We start from the raw sequence: 17,385 nt of genomic DNA on the forward strand, positions 1-17,385 counted from the left end.
TCTTTATATTTAGAAGCGTAAATTGAAATGAACACCTAATTACCAGACATAAATTAACCATGGGTGTTTTACCATGTCAGTAAATAGTACTTAATGGCTGTCTGGAGTCAAAAATCCGTGTATCAATAATAAGCAGGTCATTTAATCTTTTTAACGCATTGATATTTTTATTATTATTTATTTAATTTTTTTTTAATAAGTAAAATTTATATTTTGATACGTAACATCTCTGTCGTGAAAACCAGGTAGTTATGATTGAGAATTGAAAGTTTTGTAGCACACTAGTGATTTAGTGGCAGCAGAAGATTTCTATTCTTAAAACTACCTTCAAGAACGCGGATGTACACTTTTATTGAAGTCATCTATCTGGGAACTCAAATTTATTGCTAACTTCCTGGTCCAATATGCGTTGCACTCCCTCGCTCTGCGATGGTTTAGTGCCGATTCGTGTACTAAACCCAAACGATTGTGATAATATGGAACATGTAGTCTATTTATGCTAGGTTAACATCCAAGAATGAAATTTATTCAAAGAACCAAATAGTAATACAGGTACATTTCAATGTTTAGTAAATATTACTAAAACTGAAATACATTTTATATAATATATATATAAATAATAATAATAAACTATGTATTATATAGTTTTGGAAAAAACTTATCTATACAGCTGTTATTGTTTTATACTTATTTGGTATCAATAGAAAGCTCTTACACTCTAGATATGCATTATCGATTTGAAGTAATAACTGTTAAAAATACAATAATGCTTTAAACCAAAACAAAACATCTGATCATAATAAAATGTAACTATTAAGTCTTACGAATTTTAACCGCATGGAGTGGGCTTCCATTAACCGCAATAGTACTTTGCGGACAGTTGTCCTGCAAACATTCCTTATTGTTTATCGTGAAGTATATAGTAGAACAAAACAAACGCTTCATCTACCTTGTTGAAGTTTGACTTAGCTGGTTCTATTTCAACATCCAAGCTACATTCAACAACTGTATATGGGTTTAAATAAATCCCACCTTCTTTAAACCAGAGCTTCAATAAATCTATGGGTAATAATACGACTATCTTAAAATGATACCCAAGCATAGACTGTCGCTGAATATGAAAATATAAATATATTTTTCAACCTTCACTTTAAAGACATTCTCTTTATTTCAACAAAGCCTCCACTGTAGTTAAGTTAATCCAAGCAATATTTAATTCTTTTTTTTTCGTTAAAATGAAGCATCGTCAACTGTTTCATCACTAATCTCAATGCTAATTTCTGTATCGATGCTTCGTGCGCAATACTATATATTACCTTCTCTACCTGAAAGTAAAGCCCAAATCATTGGGGCCTTTTATTATGTTCCTGAAGATAACTAAGCCTGCTTAGTTAAGTTTATCTTCCCACCTCATTTCATATAATCATCTCTTAACAAAACTACATGCGGGCTGTATCCAATCTGCTACAGGACAATAATGACTAATAAACTCACCGACAATGAATATACGCCTTTCTTTGTTTTTAAGTTTTCCATGGTTTGTTGCTACCTCATCTTTCCATTTACTTTCATTGGTCTTAATCCCAACATTCTACTTCGAACAAGAGCACTGGTTTTGCCTCCAAACCACATGTTTCCAATAACTCAGTCACACTTGCTCCCTACAACTTGTTCATTTACTATACAGGGTAATTTAAAAGTAAGTTACAGTCCCTCTTTTTGTAGCTTTTTTGTAATTTTAGATAAACAAAATATGTCAATTTGAGCACTTAATTTGAGGTATAAATTGGTCATGTCATAATTAATTGAATAATTATTAAAAATACTTAGTATCCAGTACTCATAACTTATTTTATAAAAAATTTAAACTTTGTATAGTTTTGTTTTAATTTTAATAATTTTTTATTATTGAAGATATAACAAAAATAAATGAGATGGAAAAGTATCTTCTTTACAAAGGTTTCTTCAGTGGTTAAACATTTTTTTTTACTTGTAGCCTTCCATGTCATATTCTGAAAATCTGCAGCAAGATATACAATTGATGCAAATTAATTTATAGCATTGTACGTTTAGGGGCTGCTATCTCATGTACTTTTGACTGATTTCAATTCTTTAAGTGTATTTTTATTGACTACCCAAGACCTTTAAAAGGATATGTTACAAGACTATAAGTGCTATTTGAACATTTTTAGTTGCCGCCCTACCTCTTTCCCCCCTGAGGTTACAAAATTTGAAAACATCATTATTAGTGTAGTCCTTTGTAGCTAGTAAGAGTGCCGCATGATTCAGACATGATAGCTGAGTGGTAAGGTTCAGGATTAGTACACTGAAGATACCACGTTCAATTCCACAAGACATTAGTTGAACTTTTTGCTTCATAAAGATTATTTGTTTTTTCCTTCAACTGTCTGTATTCACAAAAATTATTTTTATTTGATCAATTTTTACATCCACAGTATATGTTTATCTTCAGACTTTAAACTAACAGCTAATAAATTTATTATTTGTTTAAAACTTAACTGGCTAAATAAAATACTATAGTAAAAAAGGAAAAATATACTCTGTATATATATACATAGACGGAACTGAACTGAGTGTGGATCCCTTTTAAATACATTTGATTAATTGTTTTTTTTAATAAAGTTATAAAATTAATATATTAGGCATATAAATTGAAGTTCTAAGTGAAATTTTAATATTGTGAAGGGAAGAGTAATCAGTATTTATACTGCAATGGATCAAGCTGATCTTAACAAGGAAAGTTGTGGGAAACGTGGACGGACCGTAAAGCATGGAGGAGTATTTTGTACAGGTTATTGTAACAAATGGCTACATTTTAGGTGTATAAATTTGCCCTATTCAGCTGTTAAAAGTTTAAGCAAAAGGGAATTAGAAGAGTGGAAATGTCCCTCTTGTGTGCAGCAATTGACAAAAGGAGAATTTCAAAATGATGTGATAGAAGTTAATAATCCTGAACTGGAACATTCCCTTTACACTTGCGGCCGAAATAGGGACAGCTCTACTTAATGAAAATGAGGGTCTGAAACAGGAATTGCATGACATAAAATACAGGAAATTAACTCTTGAATCTGAACTTGAAGAAGAAATAATTAAAAAAGACGAGCTTATCAAAGAGTTAAAAAGACAATTAAAAAATGACGAAGAAGAAAAAATCAAAATAATAAATTCTTTTGAAAATAAATTAAAAATATTAGAGGAACAAAAAGAAGCAATTATTTATCAAGCTGAAGATGAGAGAGAGGAATTAAAACTAAAACTGTATGAAAAGAATAATTTTTGTACAAAATGTACGATCTACAAAGATGAACTACAAAATATCTTAAATGAAGGGGTCAGAAGCCAAGGGGTACAAGTGACTCTTTTTGAGTTTTGAGAAAACAAGGTTTAAAGTTTAAGTTATATAATCAAATCCAGGTACAAATATGTTCAGTAAATTTAGCACATTATTTTTTACTGGTATTTCAAAATGCTAAAAAACCTATTTTTATATTGGTTTGAATTTTCCTCTTTATGATATGGGCTACTATCTGATAAGAGGTGCCACTTGTATCCCTTGGCTTCCAAGTGGAGTTAGGAAAAAATTAAGAACACAGGCTTTTATGTCAATTGAAAACCACATTTTATTACAAAGAGTAAGCTCCTATCTTAAATATTTAGTCAGAATCACTGTCAAAAAAGTTTTCCAATTCAATGTTGTCTTCTTCATGATGAGGGGTGTTCCTCACAAGGTTGATCTTCTCTTGATTGGCCCTGTCTTGTTAAAGTATTCCCTTGGTAGTCTAGAGATCTGTAAAATTTGTGGTGAACCGGAGGTACAAATTGCAGCAGATCAAGAAGATCCTTGTACTTAGATGCCTTTATTTTCTTTTTGTTTGTTTTTGGAGGCAAAGGTGGCAGTTGGGTCGGAATCCTTCCTGGGTTCTTAGCGATCATGCTATATTCTGAAAACGGTAAGTCTTTATTGAAAGTAGTTTTGTAGAACAAAGTCCAAGGATGATTTTTTCTAAATTGTAACCACTGCATCTTACTGATACCCTTCACAGATTTAACATAGAACTTGTGAATGGCTTCCAGGGAAACAAAATCTTCATCTGACATCTTTTTTACCATGAACTTTTTACTTGCTCCGGCAATAATCTCCATCCAATCGTCAGGAACATAAACGCCCCTCTTCGTGTTCCTCTTTATATTTTCAATCTTCCCAAAGTCCCTGTCACAGTGGTTGTAAGAATGCCCAGTAAGCAGAAACTTCAAATCAATGGTCTCAATGTTAGTTGTATTAACAACGTGAAGCCAGAACTTTACTGTGATGTGACTCTTGTTCTGGCCCCCACAATTGTCGCTAAAAGCTGTCAAGTGGGTTACAGTTGGAGGAAATGATTTTTATATACTGCAACAAACAAGAGACAATTTCTTCGCACCCTCTAGAAGCTTGTGCTTCATGCCACATGAACATGAACGCATTACCTGTACAGATATCATGGACGTTGAAATTATAGGTCCAAAGTTGACGAGAGTAGTAAATTCTAGTACAAGTTAGTATTGGGGTTGGCAACATTTTTTGGAGGTCAAAACATATCGCAACATGGGTTGGGTCATCTTTTACCTCCTTTTTCACATGTTCCATTTCAGTTTTAGCACTCTCAGCTTGACGGAGGTGAAATTCTTTAGCTGTAGTAGCAGCTACCTTTGCTTCTTTATCTCCATGTTCGATGGTGTTTTGCAACTTATCACACGTATTGCAAGTGTCTGTGTGTGGTCGATGGAAAGTAAGGTTGAAACAAGTGTTGAAAATGTGTCTGTAATAAGATACAGTAGTAGGTTCTACGCCCCGATCTTCACAGAAAAGCTTGTAACATTCATACATCTTTTTTATGTTAAGGTTACTGTCAAGATATTTCCTGTTCGGATTTTGACTGGAGTATCTTGGAAACATTGCAATATGCTCCTTGACCAAGTCAGTTTTTTCCTGCACAATTTTGTTGGTAGGAACTTTACGCCCTCTTTTGTCTCGAGGTGGAATACCTGTTTTAGATATGTGTTTCTTAGAAGCAACATTAGTAATTCGCTTGTTGGACAAATCAAGAGTCTTTAAAAAGAACTCTTTACAAACTCTGACATTTCCTAGATTATATTGACAAGAAAAGGATTTCCCACGCACTGCACCATCTTTCTTTTTATTAGGCGCCCCTATATTAACAGCCGAGTTCAAATAAGAAGATTGTAGTTCCCAGCTTCCCAAAGACCAATAACTGTTAAAAAATTCTTGTCTCTTTTCCTCATCAATTTTTTCATTACATTTGTAACGACATTGATGGTTGTACGGCTTAAGCTCCTTTCTTTGGTGTACTTTACCTTTGCGGTCAGTGTATTCGTGCCCCGAATTGCGAAGTATAGAAGATTTTTTCCTTTTCCATGACTCAATTCGTCGAGTCCTTTTTCTTCCAGGGTGCTTGGTGCGCTTAGGAGGGGGTTCTTCTTCGTCCATCTGCTGTTCTTCTCCCTCTGTTCTCTGGACCTGTTCTGTGACTCCACCTAAAAATAAAAAAAAAAGTATAGCAGACACCGAGGTAGTAGGAGAATCAGTAGGAGGCGTATCGTATGTCTGTCATTTGTCTGTCTTGCAGTGTCTTAGCGACTCGAAATACACCTGTGGAAACTGTGTTTATTTTGAACAGCTTGTTTCTAAACTGCTGTAATAGGTCTATTGGAAATTCTTTAAAATATTGTAATGTAGTATCCAACACTAGAAAAGGTTAATTGAGGCTCTCTAGATGATTGTATAGGCTTAACATGACATTTTTGTAGGGGGGACGTTATGCCTATAGATATGGGACTAAATGTTCATGGCCACTATCCTTAAGGGGGATATTCAGCCCTTATTGTATGGTAACAAGATTATAACCTTGTAATTCAACCCTCAACCTTCATCCCATATGCCTCAAAATACCTATTATTTCCAAAGGAAAGATAAAATTAAGGATCTAGGCTCACCTTCATCGGAACTATCGCCTGAGTCCTCGTTGATCGGATTGAAGTCAGGATCGTTATCACTGTCATCTGGAAATAAAACTATGTATGTAGTAAATATTAAATCACTGTTTTAAAACAAAAACATTACACTTAAACACTGACTCTTTAATAATGAAACATAACCTAAAAACTGCAATGGAAAGTTTCATATTTTAAAGGAATTGTAGAGGCAAATTATTACATTAACAATAATCACATATTTTGGAAACTATCAAGAATCAATTGAACTTATACACTTACCTCCAAAAATACTTGGAATACTGTCTTCGGACATTCTCTGCGGTTACACTGAATGAACAATACAGTAAACAAAACACATTCCTGAACAAAATGTCTGTACCTGTTAGAGGCCAAGGGATACAAGTGCTTGTACCCCTTGGCCTCTAACTAAAACAGCTGATGCTGAAAGTAGTTTTTCATTTTGCCGCTAGATCTCAGCATTTAACAGAGTTTTACTTATACCTGTTGGCCACAAACATTTTTAATACACTCAGGATATGGCTTCTGCAGTTAACTCAGAAAAAACCATAAAGTCACTTGTACCCCTTGGCTTCTGACCCCTTCTTATCATCTATTAAATCTCTCGAGGCCACAATTGAGATATTGCAGAAGGATAATGAGGAATTACAGAGCAAAGTATCATATACTGATAAACATGGTTCAGTGTGTCTTAACTGTTTCCCTCCACCATCAGATTGTGACTTAACTAACAACAGTGATTTCACAACTGTGGTTTATAAACGCAGGAATAGTAAAGTTTCTGAGTGCGTAAGGAATGCAAGAGGGTTGCAGAATGTAACCTGCTCACAGGATACATTAGAGACATGTAATCCATTTGACATACTCAGCTCTACAGATGAGCAAGAAAGTATTTGTCATGATAAGGAAGGATCTGATAAAGTAGAACCAATGGAACATAAAAGAATGTTGTTATTAGCTGACAGTCACGGAAGAGATTTAGCATGGAACTTAAACAAACATGTAAAGAAATATGAAGCCTATGGTTTTATCAAGCCAGGTGGTCGTGCTGCCCAAGTCTTGAATCAACATAACATTGAAGGGGAAAAGTTAAACTCTGATGATATTTTAGTGATCTCCTGTAGCACAAAACGATGTAGCACGCAATGAAGGTAACATAATGATTGACATTGTAAGTAACAGGTTGAAGAATTATAAAAAGTCAAAGGTTGTTCTCATAGACCTACCTAACAGATATGATTTGGCCAGCTGGTCCTGTGTTAATGCTGAAACACGAAGAGTCAATATTGAGTTAAAAATATTGTGTGATGGACTCGAAAATGTAACTTTAGTGGAGGCTAGCAAGGCGGATAGACAACTTCATACAAGACACGGGATGCAATTTAACAACAAAGGAAAACAATGGCTTGTGCAGAAGATCTGTGAGGCTGTAGCAAGAATGGACGGAGAGCAGTCAGTATTCGAAGAGACGAGCGTATCTTTCCATGGAGAAGAATCTGAAGAACATACAAAGCCACCTGAAGAAGAGGAAGAGCATCATTTAGAACATTCTTCAATACCAGCACAGATACTGAGTTCTGGACATAATGGCTTTTTAGACAAGTGAGAAACAGTAGGCTAAATAGTTTAGTAACTGAACATAAAAAAGTACAGTTTGCACAAAACAGGTTTTTTTATTTTTTAATATTCAGGGTCTGGATGGTAGGATAACACTTTTAGAAAGTTTCCTGGTTAACTTAAAAAAAATAGAATTTATTTGTATATCGGAGCATTGGCTGAAACAATTAGAAATTAGTTTAACATTTCCAGTAGGTTATCGCTGTGTTAGTGCCTTCTGCAGGAAAAAGAAATTAAGAGGAGGGACAGTAATTTTTGTTAAAGATTATGTTCAGGCAAGGTCCCTTGATCTGGGAAACATTGGTGTGGAGGTACATTTTGAAGCTTCTGCAGTAATTATTGACAATTTAAAATTGATAGTGGTTTGTTTATACCATTCCCCATCAGGAGATGCAGATATTTTTCTTGATAACCTGGATAAAATGCTGTCACTTTTAACTCAATATCCCAATTATACAGTGGTAGCCGGTGGAGACGTAAACAATAAATTTAATATAAATAACTGTACAAAAACAGTGAAACAATTTCTTAATGTACTGAGACAAAACAATTTTTATTGCCTAAATTCAGCTGCAACACGGGGTAAGAATTGCCTGGATAATATTTTTATTAACTGTGCTAGACATCAGTTAGAGTTTTGTAACTTTTTTGATTTTCCATACTCGGATCATGTTGGTTTGTTACTTTGTATTTAATTGTATAGATTTAAGTTTTAATAATTTAACTTGTATGCAAACAGATTATCTTAAGTTTGTATTACCTAACTCTGCTGTGTTAGATTTAATAGACAGCCTTGTCTCATTTGACTGGAATAGTCTTTATCTCAAGTTTACATATAAAGATGCAAACCAGATTTTTGAAATGATATTAGAAGTAAATTTGAGGTTCTTACAATTTTTTATAGTCCTAAAACGAGCTGGAACCAGTTCTTCCAGACAAGTAAATAACAAGTGTTATACCACTGAACTTGCAAAAATGAAGGAAAAGTTATTGTTTTTAGGTAAACTGAGAACACATAACTCTGTAGCACATTTGTCAGTGTTGAAAAAGCAATATAAATATGCAATTAGTGAAGCCAAGCTTAAGTACAATGCAAATACAATTGAAAAAAGTAATAATAAATGCAAGGCCGCATGGAATATAATAAATAATAATAGTAATAGCTCCAGACATCACAAAATTAAATTACCACCAGATACTTTTAATGATTATTTTATCAATTGTGTTAAGGAAGTTAAACAAAGCATAAGTAAACCAAGCATAAGTGTTAATGAATTAGTAAATAAGGTTAATATTGATCATAGACATTTTGAATGGAAATTAATTTCAGCGGATGATGTTATACATGCAACAAAAAGGCTTAACAATACAGATAGTAAAGATATATACAACATCTCTAATAATTTATTAAAAAATATAATACACACTATTGCTGAACCTCTGTCGTTTAGTTTCAACCAGTGTTTAATGGAAGGTGTCTTTCCAAACAAATTTAAAAAATCAAAAATATGTCCGATTTTTAAAAAAGGGGAGCGGGATGAACCCGAGAGTTATCTTCCAGTATCATTAATCCCTATATTAGCCAAGCTGTTTGAACTGATAGTATATGATCAGGTTAGCTTCTTATTTGAAAACAATAACTACCTACAATTTTCTCAGTTTGGATTTAGAAAGGGAAGATCGACAATTGATGCTGTGGACAGGCTGGTAAGAGAAATTCTTTTGACATTTGAAAATAAAGCCTTTGCTCAGGTTACTTTTTGTGACTTGAGTAAGGCTTTTGATTGTGTAAAATCATGATGACCTTTTATTGAAGTTGAAATATTATGGTATTTCTGGTACACCTCTAAAATTTTTTGAATCTTATCTTAAGAACCGTTTGCAGTCAGTTTCAGTTAATGGTGAAACATCCAAGGATGTTTTTGTTGAATGGGGAGTAACTCAAGGATCTGTGTTGGGAACACTCTTATTTTTAATTAGCATTAATGATTTGCCAAACTCATTAAACACAAAATCATTTTTATATGCTGATGATACTACATTCCTAAATACTCCCAATAATGTGAATGAACTTAATTTACTATCTCAAGCCACTATAACAGATGCTGCTTCTTGGTTCAGAAAAAATGGATTTTTGCTCAATGAAAATAAAACCAAAAGATGTTATTTACGTTACGAACTATGGACAGCAATAATATTGACAAGGATAGGGTTTCCAGGACTAAATTTTTAGGAATCTACATTGATAATAAGTTAAGTTGGCAGGCTCATGTAGATTATATATCCTCAAAATTATCAAGAGTTATATATCTTTTAAAACAATTAACAAGTTGTGTACCAAGTCACTATCTGAAAACAGCTTATTATGCTTATTTTCAATCAGTTTTTCGATATGGTTTAATTTTATTTGGCAACTGTTCTAGGATCGATGAAATTTTAATTCTTCAAAAAAAGCAATTAGAGTAATAACAAAATCAGATACAAAAGCTCACTGTAGACCTTTGTTCACTAAATTAGAAGTGCAAACAATCATATACTTATATATATTTGATTTGATTACTTTCATTTTGAAGAATCATGACTTGTTAAAATTTACAAATGAAATTCATGACCACAATACTCGTAACAAGAATAAGGCAGTAATTGAGTCTCACAGACTAAGCAAATCTTTATCTAGTCATATTGTATTGTCTATTAAAGTGTACAATAAGGTTATTCACCTTATAAATGAAAATTCAGTGAAGATATTTAAACACAAATTTTATAAGTGGTTACTCAACAATTCCTTTTATTCTTTAAATGAATTTTTTTACTGTCTGTGATCAATTTTTAAACTAAGAATTTATTTTTATACTGTGCAACTGTACTTAATTATTTATTAACGTTTTATAATAAGTGTTTGTCTAATTTTATTAATAAATAAATTTATGTTTTGTTTATGTATGTATAACTTATATTGTTTCTATTGTTATTTTGATCTCTAGTTTTCATAGAGATTAAGTTGTTAAGATTTTATTAAGTAATACATTTTTAACTGTTTTTTTATTTATTGACTTATTTGTTGTAACTTTAAATATCCTTATATTATTTATTTAAGTAGGTTAGTGACGTGGCAATACTGCTCAATATAAATAACTTTGTCAATGCTTTTGTAAGCCTGAACGACAATAAAACATATTCTTATTCTTCTTATTCTTATTCACAAACAAATTTCACATATCTAAAATAACAAAAAGTTAAGGCTCCCCCCGTTGAAACTTACTTTTCAATCACCTGTCTAATCATCAACATAGTAGACAATACCAATCCTAAATTGTCTTCCAATAATAAAATGTTATTTAAAATTATATTAATAATATAATGTGTTAAATTTAGACCACAAACAAGTTGTGCCAATTTTTTTTCTTTGATCCGAACGACTTGAAATGTCCACAAAAGTGTGTATCGGTAGATAGCCTTTACGTAATTAAATAGTGATAACTTGACTCCACAGTCTCAATTTATCTCCGGAAGTTTCACTACCAGTCGTGTAACTTACAACGCATTGTAATCTCTGTAATCCAAAAACTTGTGTGAGTAGCTTGTTTTTATTAGACTATATAACCTAACCGTCAACAAAAGGAGAAACTCTCTTTAACGCTCCAATGTTCTCTATTTCTGAACACTTTATAAACAAAATGCTTATTCATCTGAAGGACTAGATTATTTTCCAAACAACTTAAATTATTAAAAATTGTAGGATGTAAATTTTTTATGTGCGTGGTTCTTGTAATACAAAACCAGAAAATAGTTCACTCATCGCATATTGGTGTACTACTAAAAGGGCTTAGCTTACTAAGGTATCTCACTTAGGATCTGATAATTTGATATTTATTATATTTTAATGAAAACTAAGATGTGTAGCCATACAAATCTTTATGAAACATGCATTTTTATTGTATTAAGCGATAATCTCAACATAAAACCCATATAAAATTTCAGTACAACCAGTTGAATATTACAAAGGCACCTTCGCCTCTTTAATATTCTTAAAATATATTATTTTTTATTATGAATTTTGCAAATAGTTTTCCCAGATGTGTTTATGTTCATTTTTTGTTAACACTGTATAATTCAATAGACATTTCGAAACATTCTTACAATATAGTGATTGTTTTTTTCATGAGAAAATTTCGTTCCCAGGGTATTTTAAAAATCCCATTAGTTATGAACAGATGTTTCGCCATACAAATCACCGCAAAGAACATACTTTTATACTATATTTATAATCATTATATACCTAATAGACTATTCGTTTTTCACGGATACAATAAAACGTTTTTATTTTTTTCTACATGTAAAATATCAGTTCAAATTAGTTTTTTAAAGGCTATGAATTCAAGTGCCAAAATCAATTTTAATCACATGTCTTACATATCTCAAAGGTGAGCGATGGTTTATGGGTTTGTAAAATGACTGTTACACAATGAGAAAAGAGCCAATTCACTATGTATAATCACACAACCTGGTTTTTCTTCAGATTCTAATAGGCATGTTTTTTAAGAATTAAATAGCCTCGCTAGTTTTTATGCAGGTCAAAATGGGGGGATGTCAGAGGGTTTAAAAAAACGTAACAGAAATGTTCTCAGATTTCGTGTGTGTAAGTCAGACACATAAATAATACTTAATTTATCGTAAGATTGTTAAGTAAAGACAACGAAAGTCGCCATTTTGTATAACACCTTGATTTAAACTTGACATTGATTTTATATATATTTACGTAACTGACTGTTGGATTTAAATATGTAAGGCTGAGAAGAATGTCAGGGAAGGAAATTTATTTTTTGAATGATAAAACTGTTTATAATATATTTTATAGCAGGATGGTACTATTACGACATCCGGCAAAAATAAGGCAACTGAAAACCGATTTCATTCTCACCGTAAATTTCTATGTTGATTAATAAAAACGCCAGGTTTCTTGCTTGTGGAAAGTAAATTGCTTTGTACTCCTAGATTATGAGGTAGAATACACGTATTTAAACCAAATATAACACCTACGGGGCTAAATCTTTGATCGCTTTTAACTATGGTTGAATGTACATGTACATTTTGATGCCTTATGAGTGCCTGGAAAAATAAAATTTATAACAAAAACATCTTAAAAGTTAATATACGAATAAAACCAAACTCTGATGCTGTAAAAATTACTATAGCAGCAACAATTATAAAAGGCAGCTATATTATTGTAACAGCCCAGACACCGTATCAATATCCGCATGCTATCATTCATGTTATCTCATACTCATATTCACAATATTTTTAATGCTTTTTCGTTTTATTCGGCCATTATATTTAATCTTCAACGTAATTATACACTACATCATATGCAATTGACAGTTATTTTACTCTCATTTTTATCTTTAAGCACAAGTTTGAAAACAACAACATTTTTATTATTTATTTTTATGTTATAATATAAACCATATTAAAGTTCAAAGTTGCATATGTGTGAATTAAGGGCAGATTCTCTGGACAGGCTAATTATTACATAAATGTGACGGATAATTTCTTACCAAACATTCAGAAATTGCAGTGATTTCAAGGGCACATACAGTTTTGGCCCAAATATGAGAAGTTAGCGACGTAATTTTATTTCATGTCCGAACTTCAGTACAGTGTGATCCTGTTACATTGAAACAATTGTAACTATATAAACATTTGTAAAAAGTGTTGCCATTGTTATATTCTATACGCCTCTAGCCCATAAGTTGTTACTGTTTGAACAGCAGCAAATGTATCTCGGTTTTTAAGAGTTAAATCAATCCAATCTGAAATTTTAAGTGTTTCGATTCAACTGACCTACCTATTGACTTTTAATACCCCCGTTTCCCGATGTATGCTAGACTGTTTTTAATAATACTATAGTTTATCATAATAGTTAACTTAATGAAGCAATGGGTAGCAAAATATCCATTTCGGAAATTCTCAACATAATGGATTCAACTGAATGGAAATAAAACATTTATTCATGCAATTTGCATACGAAGCTAGAGCCTAGATTAGTTTCTATAAATATTAATGAAGGAAAATTCTTAGGAAGATAAAATCTCGGCGTGGAGAAACAAGTAATTTTATTCATTAGTCTTTATTGAAATTAAAACAGGCCATTGCGACTAATAAAAATTTAATGAATATTAAAACGTTTTACCAGTGTGGTTGGTTACCCAATCACATTTTTATTTTGTTATTAAACCAAACATGTTTGCGTAAAGATGTATAACCAGGAAAGATTCGGATTTAAAACATAGACAAAATTAAAAATACAGTATACAAATACACAAAGTGAATGTATCGTAAAAATCAGATTTATGTCAGAGATTTTCCGGGTTCAATATTGTTGCTCTTATTAAGTCACAAAAACGGGTTTAAAAATATGTATTAAAACATCCTCCTAAAAATTTAATATACGGATGTCAAGCGCTGATGCTGTAAAAATAAGCATCCTAAGATTTTGCCTATTTTTTTGTTCAATAAGTCAGTTCTACAGCCAGGGTTTCTTTTCATGCTTCATCATTAATTGTTCGTCTGGTACCAAATAAAGAAAAATTAATTATCCATTTAATTGTAAATATTATTTCATTATATGTACTTAAATGGGCTCGAAGAACAATGCACGGTTTGAAAAGGTAGATTTTAATTAATTTCCCTCAGTTATGCGATACGGAGCCTAGCCTGCTTTTTTAGGATAAAGACAAAATTAATTTACCTTGAAAAACAACAACATATATTAAGTACTGAAGTGTAAATAGCAAGATGAGGAGTATATATAGAGAAAAGGGTTAAAGAAAATGATGATGCGACTCACCGATGTTGTCTTAACTGCCACACGCCCATCCCGGTACATCTCAGAGATGTCTCATCCCCTCAGGACTATCACAGGGTCGTCATTCTGTCTATATCAACATCTACAGATTAGAGCTGAGATAGATTACAAATATTGTTCAGGCTTAGAGTCACTTGGGTTTGGGGATTGGCTTGGGGAAAAATAGTCCATTACATGGTAAAACCACGTCAAACAATGGTTGTGAGAGACAAACTTCACGAACTACATTTAAGTTATTAGTCCTAGATATCTTCTCTCTTTTTCAGAGTTTAATTACTTTTTTGAAATAGACATTTAAGTACACTACGAAGGTAATTAAACTATAAGTAAACTCAACTAATGTATAGAACCTTCTGTAGTTTCCCATGAATAGCAATTGGCCGTCCAATTACCCTCTGAAATATCAAATTACGTCACGTACCTTTCTTAGAACGTTTCGGAATACCTTATATCTACTGTGGAATAGTTTGTAATTTCAATATGTTCAAGCAATAGAAATATAATATTATGCTAATGGTGTCTTTGCGAACTTCATAGTTCACTACTGAAAAAGGTGAAAAATAATCAGACTATTTAAATAATCTCATGTATGAAATTACTTATATATGTTTTTAAATACTATAATACATATTTTTAATTTAGACTAATTAGATATTGTTGTTTAAATTCGCTAGAGAAACATGTAAGACATTAAAAAGTAATCAAGCACTTGTCTGATTTTGCAGATTTCAGGGAGAGTGTAAATGGCTTAATAAAAATATTTTGTATTCACCTAACTTATGCTGTGTTAAATTTATTAAAAACAATCGTTATAAGGATTCAAAACTGTAACATTTGATTTAGTTATAAACCGCATATGCATCATTTCAACCACACTATAACTGACAGTTACTTTTAGATAGCTACTTTTAGCCTTTCAAGTGATTTTGGTGACAAACTGTTTATAATCGGAAAGCATGCCGTTGTTTAATACGTTTCACAGAACTGTATTCGAATTGCTTGATGATCTTGTATGAATACAGTAGGTTCTTGGAGGTCAAAAGCTCCAACTGGCTAGAATCTCTAAGAAAATTGTAACTTTATGAAGGGAGTTGGAGTGAGGAAATGGAAGATCAAATACGTAAGGTATGTTAAAATAACCATATACTACAATATATTGGAATCTCTCAGAGGATGGTATTCCTAGAAACTCTCATACCTAGGAACTCACTTACAATGATGTGTTATGCATACCGGTAACATTTAATCAGGAAGCATCCAGAAGCCGGATCCTTCTCGCATATGTGAGCACCAGAAGCAGAAATCTTAAAAAAGGTTAAGGATTCACAGAGAGAGGGAAATTCATCGAGACCTTTGAGGCCAAAGTCATTCAAGAACCAAAAGCATCCGTAGGTGGGAAGCATTTCCAACATAGGTAAACATTGAAACAGTGATTTGCTAGAGGTCGAGAGCTGTTAATGGTTGAGATCTTTCAAGAACAGAATATTTCTAAAAGTTGATGTACATTATAGGCGGTGAGCTGTTATAAGCTTTCAAAAACTTGATCCTTCAGATAATTAGAGCTTGAAACCTATAACAGGTACAAGTCCTGAAATATTCTGGAGTTCAAAAGTAGCCTCTGGATGACTTCCCGGATTGAGAATTTTTAGAGACCCAAAGCCGTCAGGGGCTGTGAGAGCATAGGGAAAGAGATTTCAATGACCATATTCCAATCTTTTAAGAACCCCGATCTTCCAGAAAATGGTTGAAAACCTAAATAGAGTTAACCGAGAACTTAGAGGTTCTTAAACATCATAAGTCATAGTATCCGGGAAAAAGTATTCATGTGAAATCATTTGGATGTATGCCAATGCAGGAGACCAATGATAGCGTTCTTATTTGGTTACAGGTGTATAGAACTTCTACTGGCCACAGGATTTAAGTAAAGAAGTAAAGAAACAGGCTTGAAGGGGTCTTTTAAAGCACCTTAAATCAGAATCCTGGTGAGGCGAAATTGATTCAAAGCAAGGCGACATATTTAATAAATTCTGAAGCAAAATAATTCCAGGCGCAGAATTTGTAAGAATATGTGAACAAGCAGACTATAAGCTTCCAATCGCATAAATTTAGCAGAATATTTAAGAATGTATAAAAATAATAGATGGCCTCAACAGTCGAGGCTCTTTGTTGTTGTAGTTATGCTACGACTACTTTAATGAAACACAAAACGTATGACATAAATAAGCTGTTATTACTTTCTTACCTGTACTTTGTTGTCTGTTATAATTATAGTAACAATTTCTACCATGAGATGGAAACACGTGATTATGTAGATTTTTTCAGTCAAGTTTGTTAAATGCAAGGACATTACAGAAGACATCGAGTTGAAGTAGAGGAAATAGTCAATTTTATAAACTAAGTGTTAATTTTCTTATATATATATATATATATATATATATATATATATATATATATATCCCACTTTTGTGCACCATTAAAGTTGTGTAGATGAATTAGGGTTTTGATTCTTTAAAAACTATACTGTTATATTTTCTGGTATTTTTATCTACGTTGTTTAAATATCATCTTCAATAATTAAAAATACATATTTTAATTTCATCAGGCTATTAAAAATAGCATTAATTTTCTTGCCAATAGCATCACATTGATAGAGCTTATTGACGATTTATTACATGGACGACTGGATGATTTATGATATGCACAACTTAAGAGTAAACAGTTGTCAGCACAGATAAAGTGCTTTTTGCTTTACCGATTAAAGTAAATAGGTGCTGTCAAACTGCAACAGGTAATGCAAAATCCATCATTGTTGGCTTAGCTTTAGTGAAGCTTATCACTCGAGGGACAGGACCATTTTGAATTCCTCCTGT

At 32.3% G+C, this 17,385-nt stretch overlaps 1 protein-coding gene across 1 annotated transcript; it reads right to left on the reverse strand.

The window, feature by feature from the left end:
* Nucleotides 1–4,941: 4,941 nt before the first annotated feature.
* Nucleotides 4,942–6,609, reverse strand: LOC124362559. The gene is made up of 2 exons (XM_046817176.1): nt 6,016–6,609; nt 4,942–5,556 (listed from the first exon to the last, which is right to left on the reverse strand). The coding sequence occupies exons 1-2, from the start codon at nt 6,079–6,081 to the stop codon at nt 5,230–5,232; spliced, it is 393 nt and encodes a 130-aa protein (XP_046673132.1). The 5' UTR covers nt 6,082–6,609; the 3' UTR covers nt 4,942–5,229.
* Between the last annotated feature and the right edge of the window lie 10,776 nt (nt 6,610–17,385).

This window comes from Homalodisca vitripennis, chromosome 5 (genome assembly GCF_021130785.1).
Source record: "Homalodisca vitripennis isolate AUS2020 chromosome 5, UT_GWSS_2.1, whole genome shotgun sequence".
Taxonomy (NCBI): Eukaryota; Metazoa; Arthropoda; class Insecta; order Hemiptera; family Cicadellidae; genus Homalodisca; species Homalodisca vitripennis.